The 20,179-nt window shown below is 40.0% G+C and overlaps 1 protein-coding gene across 1 annotated transcript; it reads left to right on the forward strand.

Moving 5' to 3' along the window:
- Positions 1–14,465: 14,465 nt before the first annotated feature.
- Positions 14,466–15,676, forward strand: LOC120877470 (non-histone chromosomal protein HMG-14-like). Its single transcript, XM_040259793.1, has one exon. It carries the CDS (start codon positions 14,565–14,567, stop codon positions 14,865–14,867), a length of 303 nt encoding a protein of 100 aa, XP_040115727.1. The 5' UTR covers positions 14,466–14,564; the 3' UTR covers positions 14,868–15,676.
- The last annotated feature ends 4,503 nt before the right edge of the window (positions 15,677–20,179 follow it).

A 20,179-nucleotide genomic window follows, 5' to 3' on the forward strand; every position in this document is an offset into this window, starting at 1 on the left:
AAGTTCCTGTATTGTGTTGGAAGCTAATGTTAATATGGAGTACATATGGATAAGTTAATAAGTATATTGTAAGCCCTACAGAAACCACTAATATTTTTCTACTGTATATTTCCATTTATATGACATCATTAGAGAAAAGGCAAAACTGATCTATTTCGTTGTTGTTGTTGTTCTTTAGTTGGTCACTCGTGTTCAACTCTTTGCAGTCCCATGGACTGCAACATGCCAGGCTTCCCCATCCTTCACTATTTCCCAGAGTTTGCTCAAACTCATGTCCAATGAATCAGTGATGCCAACCAGCCATCTTATCCTCTGTTATCCCCTTCTCCTCCTGCCTTCAATCTTTCCCAGCATCAGGGTCTTTTCCAATAGGTTGACTCTTTGCATCAGGCAGCCAAAATATTGGAGCTTCAGCATCAGTCCTTCCAATGAATATTTAGGATTAATTTCCTTTAGGATTGACTGGTTTGATCTCCTTACAGTCCAAGGAACTCACAAGAGTGTTCTCCAGCACCACAACTGGAAAGCATCAATTCTTTGGCACTCAGCCTTCTTTATGGTCCAACTCTCACATTTGTACCTGACTACTGAAAAAACCATAGCTTTGACTATATGGACCTTTGTCAGCAAAGGGATGTTTCTGCCTTTTAACATGTTGTCTCGGTTTGTCATGGCTTTTCTTCCAAGTAGCAAACACCTTTTAATGTCATAGTTGCAGTCACCATTCACAATGATTTTACAGAAAGCAAAGTAGTGGCTTTCTAGATCTTGGAGTTAGGCAGTCAAAGACGACTTTGAGAAAGATGTGAGAAAGCTTTTGGGGATGCTAAAAGTATTCCATTTCTTGATTACAGTGGTGCTTAAAAAAGGGTATGCATTTGTCAAAACTCATCACTTTACAACTTAAATGAGAGTATTTTACTATATGCAAATTACACAATAAAGTTGATTTAAAAGCGATCTGACAGAGGTTCCCAAAGACAGATGAAATAAAGTGGGTCTTTGCCCTGAGTTTCCTTTTGTATATCATGAATCTTCCATATGGGTGCCGGTCTTTGCGAGCTCAGGCTGCCATAACAAAAGACCACAGGTAGGCGGGGTGGTGGCAGGTGAGGAGGGCTGTTTTGTTTGCAAGGGGATGACAAATCATGCTCAGAGACTAAAATCATCTTTGCCAATATTTCGTTTAACATATATTCACTGTGGGATTTATAAGTTCACAGACTAACAGCATCTAGGATAATGTCTCAATAAGCGAAAAAGAAATAATTTCGTATACTAAGTGATTGAATATATGTCTGTGCTGAGTCTCTCAATCATGTCTGACTCTGCAGCCCCATGGACTATCGCCCACCATGCTCCTCTGTCCATGGGATCTTTTGGACAAGAACATTGGAGTGGATTACCATTTCCTCCTCCAGGGGATCTTTCTGACCCAGGGATCAAACCTCTGTCTCTTGATCAAATCCTGCATTGGCAGCTGAATTTTTTACCACTGTGCCATGTGGGAAGCCCTAAATAATAGGTAAATTCCACTATTTTTTTCCAGACCGAAAATGAAAATGTTAGTCACTCAGTTGTGTTCAGTTCTTTGCTACCCCATGGAACATAGCCCACCAGGATCCTCTTTCCATGGAATTCTCCAGGCAAGAGTACTGGAGTGGGTTGTCATTTCCTTCTCCAGGGTATCTTCTCAACCCAGGGATTGAACTTGCATCTCCTGCACTGAAGCAGATTCTTTACTATTTGAGCCACCAGGGGAGCTTTTTATCCAGGCAAGGAAATATAAATAAATCTGAATTTAATTTAAGGCATACCTTTTCTAGGAGTTTTGGTTTCATGGGAGAGGTGGCTTTTCCAACTGAGAGCTTATCTCTAGCTGCCAGAGTATAAATAAAAGTCCCTGTTTCTAGTACATGTTGCTAGGGAATGAGAACCTGGTGTTGGTGGGCACTGCTGAGCAAGAGTAGCCTGGTCTTGACAGGAGCAAGTATCTCAAGATCTTAGGAGAGCTAGACCAGCTAAGAATAGCTTTTGCCCCAAATGAAACTTTAATATTTATAGTCTAACTATGTCCCTTGCCCCAGTTGCCTCTCCATGAGTTTTGAATGAGCAAGCATCCAGAAACCCCTCAGTAGTTGGGTTACTGAGTGCATGTCAGTGACAACATGTGAGGTGATGACATTTTGACACAGATGTCTTCATTCTTACATCAGAAAAATTTCACTTCTAAAAACCAGTTCTTTTATCTTTGTCATAAACAAATTGGATTAAAACAACTTTACTTGAGTCATAAACTGGCGGATTTGAAATCATATCAAATCAATACACCACACAGGCTTCGACAGCAGACGCAGCTTTCTCACAGTTCTGGAGATAGGAAGTCCCAGCTTCAGGTCTAGCTTCCTGGTAGCAGCTCTCTTCCTGAGTGAAGACTGCTGCCTTCTCCCTGTATTCTCATGGGGCAGAGAGAGCTCTGTTCTCTTCCTCTATCATAAGGGCACTAATCCATCAAGGGGATCCCATGCTCGTGACCTCATCTAAACCCATTCACCTCCCAAAGGCCCCACCTTCTAACACCATCCCTCTCAGGGTTAGAGCTTCAATATATAAATTTTGAGAGGACACAAACATTCAGCCCATAACAAAAGATGTAGAACAGGAGCCGGGATTTTGAGATCCCTAAGCATCCTCACAGGTATTCAGATCTGCTAGAGACCTAAATTACACCAAACACAGCAAGTGTTGGAGGACTTGAAAAGGGATGAGAAGCTGCATTTCCGAGCCCAGTTCCTCCAGGGAGAGCACCAGGCAGCCCTGGGGGAGGGTTTAGTCACCTAGATCAGGTTGTGGCAGAAACAGGAGGGACTTTGTTCTTCCCCCTCCCCTACTTTCCCCTCCTCCTCTTCCCCTTCCCAACCCATCCTCCCTCTCTCTCCCCTCCCATCCTCTCCCCTCCTGCTCTCCTTACCTCACCCTTCCATTCAGTGGACACTTTGTCTTCCCTTTTTCCTTCTCCTCCCACTCAGGATCCTAAAACTGAAAGGTGTTCTTCACATCTGGTGGCCATATTCCATGTGGAGGGAAAAGAATCTGCTCTTAACAATCCTGGTGGTTTCTCCAGGACAAGAGAAGACTCACCTGGAAACAGAGGGCTTTGGCTTGGTTGTGTCTGGCACTGGAGGCAAAACTGAGTATTCCCACCCATCCTTGCCACTGCTTGTTATTTTGTATTTTTAAAAAACTAGCCATCAGCCTTGTACAAGGAATTCTGGCCAGGGAAATTAGGCAAGGAAATGAAACAAAAGGCACACAGAATGGAAAATTTATGTATTTAAAAAATCCTAAGGAATCAAATAAAAATTTGACCAGACTTAATAAATGAGCTCCCCAAGGTCTCAGGATAAAAGTCACCAGCTTCCCAGGTGGAGTTAGTAGTAAAGAATCTTTCTGCCAATGTAGGAGACAGAAGAGATGCAGATTCGACCCCTAGGTCAGGAAGATCCCCCGGAGGAAGAAATGGCAACTCAGTGTTCTTGCCTTGAAAATTCCGAGGTCAGAAGAGCCTGGTGCACTACAGTCCATGGGGTACACAGAGTCATACATGACTGAGCAACTAAGCAGCAGCCACAATGGTCAATTCACAATATAATTAAGAAAACAATTCCATTTATAGCAGCATCAAATATAATCAAGTCTTTAGGACTATATTTAATGAAAGAAGTGTAAGACCTATACACCGAAAACTATAAAATGTCAAAATGAAAGAAGACCTAGATAAATATATATACTATATTCATGGATTAGAAGATTCAGTAATGTTAAGATGGTTCAGTTCAGTTCAGTTCAGTCACTCAGTAGTGTCTGACGCTTTGCAACCCCATGAATCGCAGCACGCCAGGCCTCCCTGTCCATCACTAAGTCCCAGAGTTCACTCAGACCCACGTCCATCGAGTCAGTGATGCCATCCAGTCATCTCATCCTCAGTCATCCCCTTCTCCTCCTGCCCCCAATCCCTCCCAGATTCAGAGTCTTTTCCAATGAATCAACTCTTCACATGAGGTGGCCAAAGTACTGGAGTTCCAGCTTTAGCATCATTCCTTCCAAAGAAATCCCAGGGTTGATCTCCTTCAGAATGGACTGGTTGGATCTCCTTGCAGTCCAAGGGACTCTCAAGAGTCTTCTCCAACACCACAGTTCAAAAGCATCAATTCTTTGGCGCTCAGCCTTCTTCACAGTCCAACTCTCACATCCATACATGACCACAGGAAAAACCATAGCCTTGACTAGACGGACCTTAGTCGGCAAAGTAATGTCTCTGCTTTTGAATATACTATCTAGGTTGCTCATAACTTTTCTTCCAAGGAGTAAGCGTCTTTTAATTTCATGGCTGCATTACCATCTGCAGTGATTTTGGAGCCCCCCAAAATAAAATCTGACACTGTTTCCACTGTTTTCCCATCTATTTCCCATGAAGTGATGGGACCGGATGCCATGATCTTCGTTTTCTGAATGTTGAGCTTTAAGCCAACTTTTTCACTCCCCTCTTTTACTTTCATCAAGAGGCTTTTTAGTTCCTCTTCACTTTCTGCTATAAGGGTGGTGTCATCTGCATATCTGAGGTTATTGATATTTCTCCCAGCAATCTTGATTCCAGCTTGTGTTTCTTCCAGTCCAGCGTTTCTCATGATGTACTCTGCATAGAAGTTAAATAAGCAGGGTGACAATATACAGCCTTGACGTACTCCTTTCCCTATTTGGAACCAGTCTGTTGTTCCATGTCCAGTTCTAACTGTTGCTTCCTGGCCTGCATACAGATTTCTCAAGAGGCAGGTCAGGTGGTCTGGTATTCCCATCTCTCTCAGAATTTTCCACAGTTTATTATGACCCACACAGTCAAAGGCTTTGGCATAGTCAATAAAGCAGAAATAGATGTTTTTTCTGGAACTGTCTTGCTTTTTTGATGATCCAATGAATGTTGGCAATTTGATCTCTGGTTCCTCTGCCTTTTCTAAAACCAGCTTGAACATCAGGAAGTTCACGGTTCACATATTGCTGAAGCCTGGCTTGGAGAATTTTGAGTATTACTTTACTAGCGTGTGAGATGAGTGCAATTGTGCGGTAGTTTGAGCATTCTTTGACATTGCCTTTCTTTGGGATTGGAATGAAAACTGACATTTTCCAGTCCTGTGGCCACTGCTGAGTTTTCCAAATTTGATGTTATATTGAGTACAGCACTTTCACAGCATCATCTTTCAGGATTTGAAATAGCTCTACTGGAATTCCATCACCTCCACTAGATTTATTCATAGTGATGCTTTCTAAGTCCCACTTGACTTAATACTCCCCAAATTGCTTTATAGACTCAACACAGTTCAGTTCAGTTAAGTTGCTCAGTCGTGTCCGACTCTTTGCGACCACATGAATCGCAGCACGCCAGGCCTCCCTGACCATCACCAACTCCCAGAGTTCACTCAGACCCATGTCCATCGAGTCAGTATGCCATCCAGCCATCTCATCCTGTGTTGTCCCCTTCTCCTCCTGCCCCCAACCCCTCCCAGCATCAGAGTCTTTTCCAATGAGCCAACTCTTCGCATGAGGTGGCCAAAGTACTGGAGTTTCAGCTTTAGCATCATTCCTTCCAAAGAAATCCCAGGGCTGATCTCCTTCAGAATGGACTGGTTGGATCTCCTTGCAGTCCAAGGGACTCTCAAGAGTCTTCTCCAACACCACAGTTCAAAAGCATCAATTCTTCAGCGCTCTGCCTTCTTCACAGTCCAACTCTCACATCCATACATGACTACTGGAAAAACCATAGCCTTGACTAGACAGACCTTAGTTGGCAAAGTAGCACAATCCTCAATAAAATAACAGCTACCTTTTCAATAAATTGACCAGCTTATTCAAAATCCAAATGAAATTGCAAGGAATACACTCCAGTCAAAACAATCTTGAGGAAAAAGCCTTGGAGGATTCACATTTTTCAATTTCAAAACAATGCAAGCCATAAGGCAGTGTGGTATTGGGTGATGGGAGGACATACAGGTCAACAAAAAGGATTGAGAACCCAGAAATAAACTCTTGGTCTGATCAACTGACTTTCAACCAGGACATCAAGACAATTTAATGGGAAATCAATAGTCTTATCAACAAATGATGCTAGGACAACTGGACGTCCTCATGCAAAAAAAAAAAAAAAATGATTTGGACTATTTTATGCCAGACACAAAAATTAAATTGATCATAAATGAAAATGCAAGAGCTAAACATGTAAAATTCTTAGGAAAAAAGATAGGAGTAAACCTTCATGAACTTATGTTAGACAATGACTTTTTGATAAAACACCAAAAGCACAAACAACAAATTTTACTTATTTTTAAGACAATAGTTTTCTTGGATTAGTCATATTTTAAGCCCCCATACTGATATTAAATATATTTATCCAAATATCAAGCCTGAAATTATATCACTTGCACTCTGGTGGGAATTACACTGTTACTCTAGAAACCACAGCAGGATAGGAGTCTGTAGGTTGAGACCTTAATTCTGGCAGATTTGGTGAGACCATGAGAAAGATTCTATTTTCTACTTGTTTATATATTTTTTTCTGGCCCTTGTTTATACAAGTAATCACTTAAGACAAAAAAACATGGTTTTAAATTTAAATCTCTTCAGAAGGCTGCTCATCATACTGAAGAGTTAGAAAGCTGTCTTCAGTTATTGGCCTGCCTTGTAATTTGAACAAATTTGAACCTGCATTCACTACAAAGGCTGGTTTGCCTTTCATTATCATTTTGATCTCTCATGTGGGGAAAAGCATTGCTGCAGCCTGCAAGCATTAGGATTTTTAATATTTGCGTAAGGATGTTAGAAGATCATGTATTGAATGACAACTCGCAGACAAATATAGATAATTTAGCTGCTTATTTCACAATCTTGGGTTGTCCCACATCTATTGTTAATCACATAGTTAGTGAAGCATATTCTTTCCTGGTAATTTGTTGTTGATGTTCAGTCTCTAAATCATGTCTGACTCTTTGTGACACCATGGACTACAGTATGCAAGCTTCCTTTGTTCATGATTATCCAGGCAAGAATATTACTTATATAGTATATTGACTTACAGCATTGTAGAAGTTTAAAGTATACAGCACAATCATTTGACTTACATACATCATAAAACGATTATCACAGCCATCTTCATGATCATGAAATAAATATGTCACAAGAACAATATTTATCAATTTTAAAGGTAATATTGGAAAAAGTAGAAATTGACATGTAAATGATCAAGCTAAGGTTTTTGCAACTTCATTCTCTTATTCATTCCTAATTTATTTATTTTGCTTTGATTTTGCTTTGCTTGCTTCAAACTTTTCTTCTGCAGCCACTTCTCTCAGCTTTCTTAAACTTGAAGAGAGTTAGGGTCTGGCTCTGGATTAGTTTTTGGCTTAAGGTAACATTGTAGTGGATCTGATCTCTCCAAACCACTCACTTAGCAATATCAACAATAAGACTGTTTTACTTTCTTACTGTTCTCAAGTTCACTGCAGTAACACCCTTCATTTCCTTCAAGAATTTTCCTTTGCATTTACAACTTGTCTAACTATTTGGCTCAAGAGGCCTGGCTGTTGGCCTATGTTGGCTTTTGACATGCTTTCCTCATTTAGCTTAACATTTCTAACCTTTGAATTAAGAGGTGTGCAAACCTTCCTTTCACCTGAACACTTCGGGTCTATTGAAGGGTTCTTAATAGATCTTCTTTCAATATTCTTGTGTCCTAGAAAATAGGGAGGCCTGAGAAGAGGAAGAAAGTCAGGGAAATGACCAGTCAGTATAGCCTTCAGAAAATACACAATATTCAGGGATTAAATTCAGTCTTACCTTTGCTTGGTTTGTGGCTCCTCCAAACAGTTACAACAGTAACATCAAAGATTACTAGATTACTGATCACGGATACCCATAGCAACAACATAATGAAAAATATTTGAAATATTGTGAAAATTATAAAAATGTGACACAGAGACACAAAGTGAGTGCTGTTGGAAAATTGGTACTGACAGACTTACTCGACACAGGGTTGCCACAAACCTTCCATTTGTTAAAAAAAGTGCACTATCTGTGAAGCACAATAAAGTGAAGGGCAATAAAATGAGATATGCCTGTAAACGCTCCCTCCTGTAACCTTACATAGAGTGCTGTATGTTAACAGCTATGTTAATGGTGTTTGTTTCACAAGGTCCTTGATGCCCTGTGTCTTATTTATTGTTGCATCCTTGAAGTTTCTAACAAAACTGCTTGGCTCAGCAAATGATACATTAACATTTGTGGCAATGAATAGACAGAAAAAAATAATGGAAAAAGTTGCCTTCTGTTGAAGGAAGAAACCATGCATTCATAAATAACAAAGGCAATAGGAGACAGCAAAAAATGACTTACTCATGTACCGAACACACATGGAACATATTACACGTGTTTTTTTTTTTTTACCATGAGAAAGGGGGAAATTCATTTAATAAACATTCATTAACCATTTACTCACTATCAGACAGAATGCCAGGAATAAATCAGGCATGATTCCTGCCACCCTGGAATGTGGTGGGAGACACAAATCAATCACGTACCTTGTTCGACAAACGCTCACAGAGTACCAGCATTGAAGACCAGCACTGAAGACTTATTCAGGTGATATGCTCTCACCTCAAGGAATTTATACTCTTGCAGTTTCAATAGTTATTACTGGCAAGTGCTTCATGCTAGAGCAAGATTTATGATGAACTTGATGTTTTAAAGAGTTGTACAGAGGACTTTGTTTTGTTATTAATATTAAAAATAAACCAAAGCAGGGAGGGATTCATTAGAATGGAGTTTGAGAGCAAAAAGAAACATAACTGCCAAAGGGACTGGAACTGGGGGAGTTGGGCCAACACTGTTGCAAGGATTGTAAGGAGCTCATGTAGTGTAGTGCATGAAATGACTTCTGGGTCTTCAGGGCTATTGTGGATTCTGGGATTGAGAGGAGCTGTGATAAAACAGTGCCTGGACATTTGTCTTCTTGTTTTATGCCCTGGGCTTCACACATGAGCAGTGTCCTGTGTGTGTGAAGTTGAGACATCATGATCCAGAAGAACTTGTTTGAAACAAACAAAATAATAGCCCCTGAAAGAACATCCTGACCAGCTGTTGCTTATGGTTATAAAACCTGAGTGGAATAAGCCTGGTAGATTACAGGGTCTTAGAACTGGGGCACTTGAGCAACAGCCTACTGGTAAATGGATCTGCTATGGGACAAAGTCAAGGCTTCTTTGCATGCCAGTGAAGGTCTCCATGACCCTGTCTTTTCCTCCAGCCTCATTTCTTATAGAAACAGACCATATTATAAGTTTTTACCATGATAACTTTCAATTATTTAGTTCTCCAAGACCACCATGCATTTTCTACCCTATAAATTAACCAAATTTTTCTAGGAGCCACCCTCTTATTTCATAACCATGAAACTTTTATTTAACTTTTAAACTAAGTTTTGGGGTAACACTTTTTTGTAAGTCTTTCTGACAACCTAGGGAAAAATTAGTGTTGCCAAATTTATGCATTCATTTTAATACTGTGTTGAATTATATAGTTGGCTTTGTGGTGTCTTATTGTAACTGTTTGCTTACACATGCTCTTGGCTTGTGACCATAACAGTGACGATATATCCTATGTATTTTTATAATCTTAGCAAATTAGCACAAGTCCTGGACATCTAGAAATCTTTGTCATTTTTTGTTGTATAAATGAATGAATGAGTCATGGCTTGGATGACCAATATTTTTTTGGTTGGATGATATACAGGATTCCTGGATGAGGTTGTTTATAAAAGTTCAGGGCACAACAGAGTTCCAGTACTTTGAGGAAATTCACTGATATTTTGGAAAACAGAATCGGCATGCAATAAGACTTTCACATCTCAATGGAGAATTGATTCATTTTAAGTAGACAAACAGCATCATCAGAGTTATATTGCTTAATAATTTTGATTACTGTGGCTCAATATATTAAAAAAGAATGACCTACACAAAATTTATGGATAACTTCAAGGAAAAATAAGATAACTTATTTTTGGAGAAGGATTTTTAGGGATCGCTAAAAAGTTTATCACAAAAGGAAAAAATTGTAGTGGTACCACTTTTTGCCATGTTGTAAGCAACTCAGCTTTAGTAATGTCCTATTTTTCTTACAGAAAATACAGGATCTCACATTGTGGGGCTGGATGCCAATGCAGACAAATGATCAGCACATAGGGAACAAGTTGTTCTATGTACTTCAAGTAACTTCTCTCATTCCAGTGAATAAAGCAAAAAAAAAAAAAATCAAGTTAGCACAGAGTATATCCAGAGACAAACAACTGAGTGGCAGTGCCAGAAATAGAAACTGCACAATGAAAGCAATGACAATGTCAAAAAAGTGCCCATCCCATGGATACCATGCTGTACAACCATTCAGAAATTATGAGGAGGATCACATGGTTTTCTAGCCAGACATTTGCAAGTCTCTGTCACATGTGAAATTTTTATAAAAACTGGTCTTATTATGAAACCCTTGGAGACAGGGTCTTTGTACAGAGAAAATATGACTGAAGGATGACCTTCACATCCCCCTGGAGACTTCTTAGTTCCAGACCAGATCTACATGTGGACCTGAGCACGCTGGCTGCCCCATAGCTCCCTAGTCCTACAGGGCCTTCTGTTCCTAGGCCATTTACCAGCAGCACCACATCCCTCATCCTGTCCATGCAGTTCTATGGAAACTTTACGGTATATATAAATACTTTATTTATTTATTGGTTTTAGGCAGAATCAAAATGTCTCTGCTGTAAAAACACCTGGGTGAAGTGAGCTGTGTCTGGGTATGCATCCCTCTGTGGACTCTTGAAGTCAAAGTCTATTTCTCAGACCCCTAGCTCTTCCCACTGGACATCTAATTTTGGACCTTCCACTGCCTCTGCATAGCTGTGTGGACACCTGGGCCATCATGTGGGGTCCCAGCTGTAAGGAAGGATGGGCTAACACATCTGTCATCATTTTGATGCCCATCTCAAATCATTTTAAGAAGAAATCAGGATACAGATAATAATAAAATATGTAGATCTTTCTGCATTATTTATATTTTAAAATAACTAATGCTATTCACAATTATAAGTGAAGGTGTGATCTTGAGTAAGCAATTTTATCTCCTAATGCTATTATAGACATCACATGTATACAATTTACCCTAGAACAACACATCTTTGAAATGCACGTATCAACTTACATGTGACTTTTTTTCCCAAAGGTACATACTATGATACTACCTGATCTGTGGTTGGTTGAATTTGTGGATGTAGAAATTTCAGATATGGAAGGCAGACTATATATCTGGATTTCGACTGCAGAAAGGGTTGGTGCCCCAGCCTCCATGTTGTTCAAGGGTTAACTGTACTGCATTTATTTATCATACAGTTATTTTAATATAGATATAAATTTATTAAATGCAAGCTTATAATTGACAGTAGCTATGAAATTAAAATATGCTTGCTCTTTGGAAGGAAAGCTATGACAACTTAGCATATTAAAACCAGAGATATCAGTTTGCCGACAAAGGTCCGTCTAGGGCTTTTCCAGTAGTCATGTATGGATGTGAGAGTTGAACTATAAAGAAGGCTGATCACCAAAGAATTGATGCTTTCCAACTGTGGTACTGAAGAAGACTCGAGAGTCCCTTGGACTGCAAGGAGGTCAAACCAGTCAATCCTAAAGGAAATCAACCCTGAATAATCATTCTAAGGACCGATGTTGAAGCGGAAGCACCAACACTCTGGCCACCTGATGCAAAGAGCTGACTCATTGAAAAGACCCTGATGCTGGGAAAGATTTAAGGCAGGAGGAGAAGGGAACAACAGAGGATGAAATGGTTGGATGTCATCACCAACTCAATGGACATGAGTTTGAGCAAACCTCCGGAGATGGTGAAGGACAGGGAAGCCCAGCATGGGGCAGTCCTTAGGGTTGCAGAGTCAGACACGACTGAGCAACTGAACAGCAATAACAATTGATTATAGGATATTCTGGAAAAGGTGAACCTATAAGGACAGTAAGAATATCAGTAATTGGCAGTGGTTGGGGAGTAGTAGAATGGATGGAGTCTAGTGAAGTTTTAGGACAGTAAAACTATACTATTTGGTACTATAATGGTCAAAACTTTGACATCCCTGATTTGTTAAAACCCAGAAGTTTATTGGAGGAAGAGTGAATTTCAAAGTGGCAGTCAGGTTTCTTACTGTTGGAGTGGGAATGTATAGGCAATTCAGCAAAGGCAGAGAGAATGATTCATGTAGTAAAGAATTAAAGATGTCAGTATAAATTCATGTTTATCTTAATATAGATACAGATATTTACATATAGAAATATCTATAGATACACGTATATACATGCTGCTGCTGCTGCTGCTGCTAAGTCACTTCAGTCGTGTCCGACTCTGTGCGACCCCATAGACGGCAGCCCATCAGGCTCCACTGTCTCTGGGATTCTCCAGGCAAGAACATTGGGGTGGGTTGCCATTTCCTTCTCCATGCATGAAAGTGAAAAGTGAAAGTGAAGTCTCTCAGTCGTGTGTGACTCTTTGCGACTCCATGGACTGCAGCCTACCAGGCTCCTCCTTCCATGGGATTTTCCAGGCAAGAGTACTGGAGTGGGTTGCCATTGCCTTCTCTGATGTATATACATAGCATTATACAAACACATGTTTCCTTGCTCCATCAGACATTAGAGTCTAGGAGCAGTGACTCCCTAGAAGCAGCATCACCAAGATCTTGGTTTTATTTAAGAGCAAGTAATAAGAATCCAGTGAAACTAGATTTAAATAAAAGGTCTTGGGTAGAAAGAATAAATTCCAAGCCTTTGAGAGATTCAGTTAATATGTGTTGGTACAGACACACCAGGAGGGTGAACACTTCATCGTGGGTTGTGCTCTGAAATCAGATGATCCATCTTTTAATTCCAGATTTTCTGTATTTTAGCTGTCTCTCCTTGAATCATGTGCAGAAACTCTTGAAGCCTCACTGCAAATTGAAGTCATAGCAGTGCCTATGGGTTTGGCTGTTGTGAAGACCATAGGTGCATATGCTGGTATGCCAGACTCATCATCCCATAGTCACTGAACAGGTGCCTCAGTTAAGGGCTGGATGACTATGATCAGAAAAAAAAAACAACAACAGATAAATGACTCCTGCTCTGAAGGTCAGGTAAGTACTCTATAATATGCTTATTAATATTAAGTGCCATGGTCTGAATGTTCAACCCTCTTCAAATTCATATGTTGAAATCCTAATGCCCAATGTGATGGTATTCAGGGGTGGGGCTTTTGAGAGGTGATGTGTCATGAGAATGGAGCCCTTAGGAACAGGGTTAATGCTTTTATAAAAGAGATCTAGCACCTTCTACCATATGAGGGCAAAGAAACCAGTCAGCAGACAGTCTGCAACCCAGAAAGGGGTGCTTGCCAGAGCCTAGCCATGCTGGCACCCTGATCTCAGATTTCCAGCTCCAGAACCATGAGAAATAAACACCTGTCCTTCAGCTCCCCAGTTTGTGGTATTTTGTTACAGCAGCTTAAACAGACTAAGATGTTGAGTTTTTAAATTTATTAAATTCATTTTTTTATTGTTTAATAAACGTTACCACTTGACCTAGTATTTGAATGCAACTGCTGTTAATTAATACTTTACAGCATGGCTTGACAATGTGCAGTATGTAACTACATAAATGAAATTGTCCTCAGAGAGTTTGAATCTTGCTGAGGAAATAAAATACTGAGTGACTAGAAGCTTGAGAATATGAGCTTTCAGGATCTTTGAGTGGCAAGAAATTGGAAATTCAAGCTAAATTGGTTTCACGGTGATGAATTTGGGTGTTTCCCACTGCAGGCATCCCACCCCAAGGGCAGGTGTGGAGTCTTCTTCCCAGGGCTCTCCCTCCACTGCCCTGCTGTGCCCCTGCCCTTAGGCTGGGAGTGAAGCAATGGTTCAGAGCAGCTCACATCAGTGCAATGCTACTCCCAGAAGAAGAGAGGCCATCTTCTTACATTTAGTTTTATTTTATATTGGAGCATAGTTGGTTTATAACATTATGTTAGTTTCAGGTATACAGAAAAGTGATTCAGTTATAAATATATATGTTGTTATTTAGTCACTCAGCTATGTCCAACTCTTTGCAATCCCATGGACTGTAGCCCACCAGGTCCTCTGTCCATGGGCTTTCCCAGGCAAGAGTACTGGAATGAATTGCCATTTTCTTCTCCAGGGGGTCTTCCCGACCCAGGATTGAGCCCTCAAATCCTGCATTGACAGGTGGATTTTTTTACCACCGAGTCACTAGGGAAGCACATACATATACACATATGCATTCTTTTTCAGATTCTTTCCCATATAGATTATTAAGAATATTGAGGGCGGGAGGAGCGGCTGCGGTCAGGCTACTCAGCTTCGCGAAGGCTCTCGGCGCGCCGCGGCCCTCAGGCACCCGGCTCTCGCCCGCCCCGTCGCCACGATGCCCAAGAGGAAGGTTAGCTCCGCCGAGGGGGCGGCGAAGGAGGAGCCCAAGAGATCGGCGAGGTTGTCAGCTAAACCGGCTCCTGCAAAAGTGGAAACGAAGCCAAAAAAGGCGGCGGGAAAGGATAAATCTTCAGACAAAAAAGTGCAAACAAAAGGGAAAAGAGGAGCAAAGGGAAAACAGGCGGAAGTGGCCAACCAGGAGACTAAAGAAGACTTACCTGCAGAAAATGGAGAGACTAAAAACGAGGAGAGCCCAGCCTCTGATGAAGCAGAAGAGAAAGAAGCCAAGTCTGATTAATAACCACACACCGAGTCCTGTCAGTGGTCCCTGTTTCCCTTCTTGTACAATCCAGAGGAATATTTTTATCAACTATTTTGTAAATGCAAGTTTTTTAGTAGCTCTAGAAACATTTTTAAAAAGGAGGGAATCCCACCTCATCCCATTTTTTAAGTGTAAATGCTTTTTTTTAAGAGGTGAAATCATTTGCTGGTTGTTTATTTTTTGGTACAACCAGAAAATAGTGGGATATTGGATACGGGAGGCTTTGATTGTCTTGGGTGTCAGCTTAACATTCCATAGATGGGGGGTAGCTTTTATATCCTATAACCTATAATACAAAAGCATACTAAATGGCAGTTTGGAGTCAGTTGTGCATTTAATGTCTTGAACACTTTAAATTAATTCTCTTCCCATATTGTTTTGGTAGAATTATTTCCTACAGCAAACCACTTTTTGATCTTGGCTCTCCTGGTCAGAGTTTTGTGCACTATACTATAACATCTTTGGTCGTGGTAGTCCAGTTTTCCTAGTAACTTGGTTAATGTGCTGTGAACGATTGACAGTTTGGGTATGTAGTGTATATGATATTAAATTGTGAATCAGTGGGACTTATGATGTAACAACATATCAATATTTGAAGATATTGGTACTTGATATCCTGTTAAGGAAAGTTTGCTCCAAATTTTAAGCTGGAAAGTCATTGGAATAACTGTTAAGAATCACAACTACATGATATTTTGGATTTCTGGTACGTATGTTAAGAATTGTGTACAAATTGAAATGTCTGTGTAGTGATCCTCAAAACAACCAATAAAATCTCAGTTATTAAAAAAAAATATTGAGTAGAACTCCTCTGCTATACAGTAGGTGATTGCTGATTATTTATTTTATATATAATAGTGTGTATATGTTCCTATCAATCTCCTAATTTATCCCTCCTCCCCCTTCTTTCCTCTTAGGTAACCATGAATTTTTTTTGAAGTCTGTGACAGTCTATTTCATTACTAAATTCATTTGTATCATTTTTTAAAAGTGATAAGTGATATCATATGATCTGTCTTTGTATCATATCTGATATCATATCTGTCTTTGTATGACTTACTTCATGTAGTATAATAATCTTAAGTTTATCCATGTTGCTGCAAATGGCATTATTTCATTCTTTTTTAAGGCTGAGTTATATTCCATTGTGTATATGTACCACATCTTCTTTATCCATTTCTTTGTCAATGGAAATTTAGCTTTCTTCCGTGTCTCGACTATTGTAAATAGTGCAGCAATGAACGTTGAGGTGCATGTATCTTTTTGACTTACGGTTTTCTCTGAGTATATGTCCAGGAGTTGGATTGATGGGCCATACAGTAGCTCTATTTTTAGCTTTTGGAAGAACCCCCGTATTGTTCTTCATGATGACTGCACCAGCTTATATTCCCACCGACAGTAGGAGGGCTCCCTTTGCTGCACATTGTCTTTAGTTTGTATTGTTTGTAAACTTTTTGATGATGGCCATTCTGACCAGTGTGAAGTGATACCTCATTTCTGTAGAGGAAACATTTTCCCAGAGTATTTAGAATCTTTCCATTTCAATCTGTTGCCAAATTTTATCAATGTGTACTTTTCTGGACAACCCCCATCTCCAGGGGAAAATCCAAGCAGAGAGGGGCTTCAGCTTGCTCTTCTCAGGCCATGTACAACTTGCATGATTGAGTCTGGTTATCACAGTGATAGAGCCCACTGGCAGGAGTGTCCAGACCTCTTGGCCTGCTGATTATGGAGGCAGCTCATTTCTTAGGATATAGGATACTCAGCATTCATATATTCATACTGCTTCTCATTTCACATTAAAAATGTCAGCCTCCAAATGAACACACTCACTTTCTAGCTTAATGGAGAATCCTAAAGACTTCATCCAAAAAATCAAGTTGATAATCTGGCTTGGTTAAGATCCCACTCTGTCTTACTAGAATTTGGTCTTTAGTGAGTTCTGAATAAATAGCCTTTGCTAGTTCTTATTTGCTTGGCCTTTGTTTACCTCTACAAATGTGACACAGAATATCTTTCTGCTAGTCAAGACTCAAGCAAAGCCAAGACAAGACTCAAGACAAGAAAGTAGATTCACACTGTCAGAACTGGAGTCTCTATATTAGATTCCCAAATGGGAAACTCATAAATATCTTTTGCCTTTCAGTTTCTATCACTTGCTACTCAAAACCCCAATGTTGATATAGAAATTAAAATTGGGCTTTGAGACTTCCCTAGTCTTAGTCCAGTGGCTAAGACTCTGTGCTCCCAAAGTAGGGAGACGGTTTGTTCCCTGGTCAGAGAACTTGATCCCAGTTGCCACAACTAAAAGTTCACATGCCATAATTAAAGATCCTTTGTGCCATCACTAAGGCCTAGGTAGCCAAATAAATAAATAAAAGTATTTAAAAATGGGCTTTGGAGATGTTCTCATAGTAAACTATAAAATGTCAAGCTAACTGAATGGAGAATACAGACCAGGGGCAGTAAAGACCCTGTTTCTTCTAGTTGTGGAACAGACTGAAGCACTGTACCATGTGCCAAAGTACTGCTGCTTTTAGGAATGTGGTGGAAACATTCAGGATGTTAGTGTGAAGGTAAACTGTGCCAGAAATTAGGAGATGATTGTATTCAAGTAATTGCAATAGGGATAACAATCAATAATAATAAAGGAGGATTTTAAGGCAGGCAAGCAAGAGTCATCTGTGAGTCTTGTCAGAATCATGAGGAAGCATTACTATGAACAAAGTTAGTGGAGGTGATAGGATTCCAGTTGAGCTATTCCAAATCCTAAAAGATGAGGCTGTGAAAGTGCTGCATTTAATATGCCAGCAAATTTGGAAAACTCAGCAGTGGCCACAGGACTGGGAAAGGTCAGTTTTCATTCCAATCCCAAAGAAAGACAATGCCAAAGAATGTTCAAACTACCACACAATTTTGCTCATCTCACACACACTAGCAAAGTAATGGTCAAAATTCTCCAAGTTAGGCTTCAACAGTACGTGAACCATGAAATTCCAGATGTTCATGCTGGATTTAGAACCAGAGATAAAACTGCCAATATCCACTGGATCATTGAAAAAGCAAGAGAGATCCATAAAATCATCTACTTCTCCTTCACTGATTACACTAAAGCCTTTGATTGTGTGGATCACAACAAACTGGAAAATTCTTAAATAGATGGGAATACCAGGCCACCTGACCTGCCTCCTAAGAAATCTGTATGCAGGTCAAGAAGCAGCAATTAGAACCAGACATGGAGCAATAGACTAATTCCAAAATGAGAAAGGAGTATATCATGGCTGTATATTCTCACCTTGCTTACTTAACTTAAATGCACAGTCATCATGTGAAATGCTGGATTGGATGAAACACAAGCTGAAATCAAGGTTGCCAGCAGAAATATCAATAACCTCAGATATGCAGATGACACCACCTTTATGAATGAAAGTGAAGAGGAACTATAGAGCCTCTTGATGAAAGTGAAAGAGGAGAGTGAAAAAGTTGGCTTAAAGCTCAACATTCAGAAAACTAAGATCATGGCATCCAGTCCAATCACTTCATGGCAAATAGATGGGGAAAAGGTGGAAACAGTGAGAAACATTATCTTTTTGGGCTCCAAAATCACGGCAGATGGTGACTGCAGCCATGAAATGAAAAGATGCTTACTCCTTGAAGGAAAGCCATGGTCAACCTAGGCAGCATATTAGAAAGCAGAGACATTACTTTGCCAACAAAGTTTCATCTAGTCAAAGCTATGGTTTGTCCAGTAGTCATGTATGGATGTGAAATTTGGACTATAAAGAAAGCTGAGTGCCGAAGAATTGATGCTTTTGAACTGTGGTGTTGGAGAAGACTCTTGAGAGTCCCTTGGACTGGAAGGAGAGCCAACCAGTCCATCCTAAAGGAAATCAGTCCTGAATATTCATTAAAAAGACTGATGTTGAAGCTGAAACTCCAGCACCTTGGCCATCTGATGCGAAGAACTAACTCACTAGAAAAGACTCTGATGCTGGGAAAGATTGAAGGCAGGAGTAAAAGGGGATGAGAGAGGATGAGGTGGTTGGATGGTATCACTGACTTGATGGACATGAATATGAGTAAGCTCTGGGAGTTGGTGATGGACAGGGAAACCTGGCGTGCTACAATCCGTGTGGTTGCAAAGAGTCAGACACGACTGAATGACTGAACTAAACCAAATAGCTACATGACAGCATGTGGAGAGAAGGGGAAAGAGAAGGAGGAGAAAAGGGAAGGGACAGGAGGACAGGACAAGAGAGGAGAGGAAGCAAGGCCAGAGAGTGGGAGGGGAGGGGAAAGAACCAAAGAACAATTTTCCTAGAGGCCATGAAAAATATGCTTTTGCATTTATTTGGCTTCGGTTGGTTTGCAAAAAGATTCCCAAGCCCTCTAATGAGGGGCAGGGTGACTTACATTAAGTTTCATCCTGCCCCAGAGGCTGAGAAGGAGTTTGGCTTTCCTGAGCAAGTAGGCTCCATGGTGACAGGGTCCATACCCGAACAACTAAAGAAGAAAATGAAAACTGTCCTAACATTTTGTCTTTCTAGACAGTTTTTAAACTTGTACATGTTAAATAATTCAACTTTAAAACTCTGTCATCAACCACCTAGAAGGATTTTGAATAGGAAAAGATGCCATGTCTAGTTTCCAATTTTCAGAGGAAGTCCCTCTAGCACAGTTACAGATGGAAGCATTTCAATTTCCAAATATAGCCAGTTGTTATTATTCACACATGGGGTGATCCATGGGACTCTGGGACACACAGATTTTTCTCGTGAAACAATAGATGTTGCCTAAGGCTTCTGAAGTCTAACCACATTTATTTTGTTGTTACAAATTTAGAGGAAGAAAAAAATCCTGTAAATAATCAAATCCTTGCAAAATACTTTGGTTAATTTAAGACTCTGTTGTTAAATGTTTCCTTACACCTATTAAAAATTATAAAGGACACAATAATATTATTAGACTGTGTTATTTAGGTTTTTTAATAAAAGCATTTTTATCATGAAAATGAATTTTTTCTTATTTTTTTGTACATTCACTAGTTTAGAAAACTAGCAAATGACCAGCATCAACAATTTAAATAAAGATATCTCTTTACTGATATCTCTAATACTTTGGCCACTTGATGCAAAGAACTGATCAGCTCTGGAAAAAACTGATGCTGGGAAAAACTGAAGACAGGAGAAGGAGATGGCAGAGGATGAATTGGTTGGTTGGCATCACTGACTTGATGGACATGAGTTTGAGCAAGTTCTAGGAGTTGGCAATGGACAAGGAAGCCTGGT

Source organism: Oryx dammah, unplaced genomic scaffold (assembly GCF_014754425.2).
Source record: "Oryx dammah isolate SB20612 unplaced genomic scaffold, SCBI_Odam_1.1 HiC_scaffold_18, whole genome shotgun sequence".
NCBI lineage: Eukaryota > Metazoa > Chordata > Mammalia > Artiodactyla > Bovidae > Oryx > Oryx dammah.

Bases quoted from the DNA above. Each gene is read 5' to 3' on its own strand.
- LOC120877470 (XM_040259793.1), top strand. From the start codon at position 14,565: ATGCCCAAGAGGAAGGTTAGCTCCGCCGAGGGGGCGGCGAAGGAGGAG.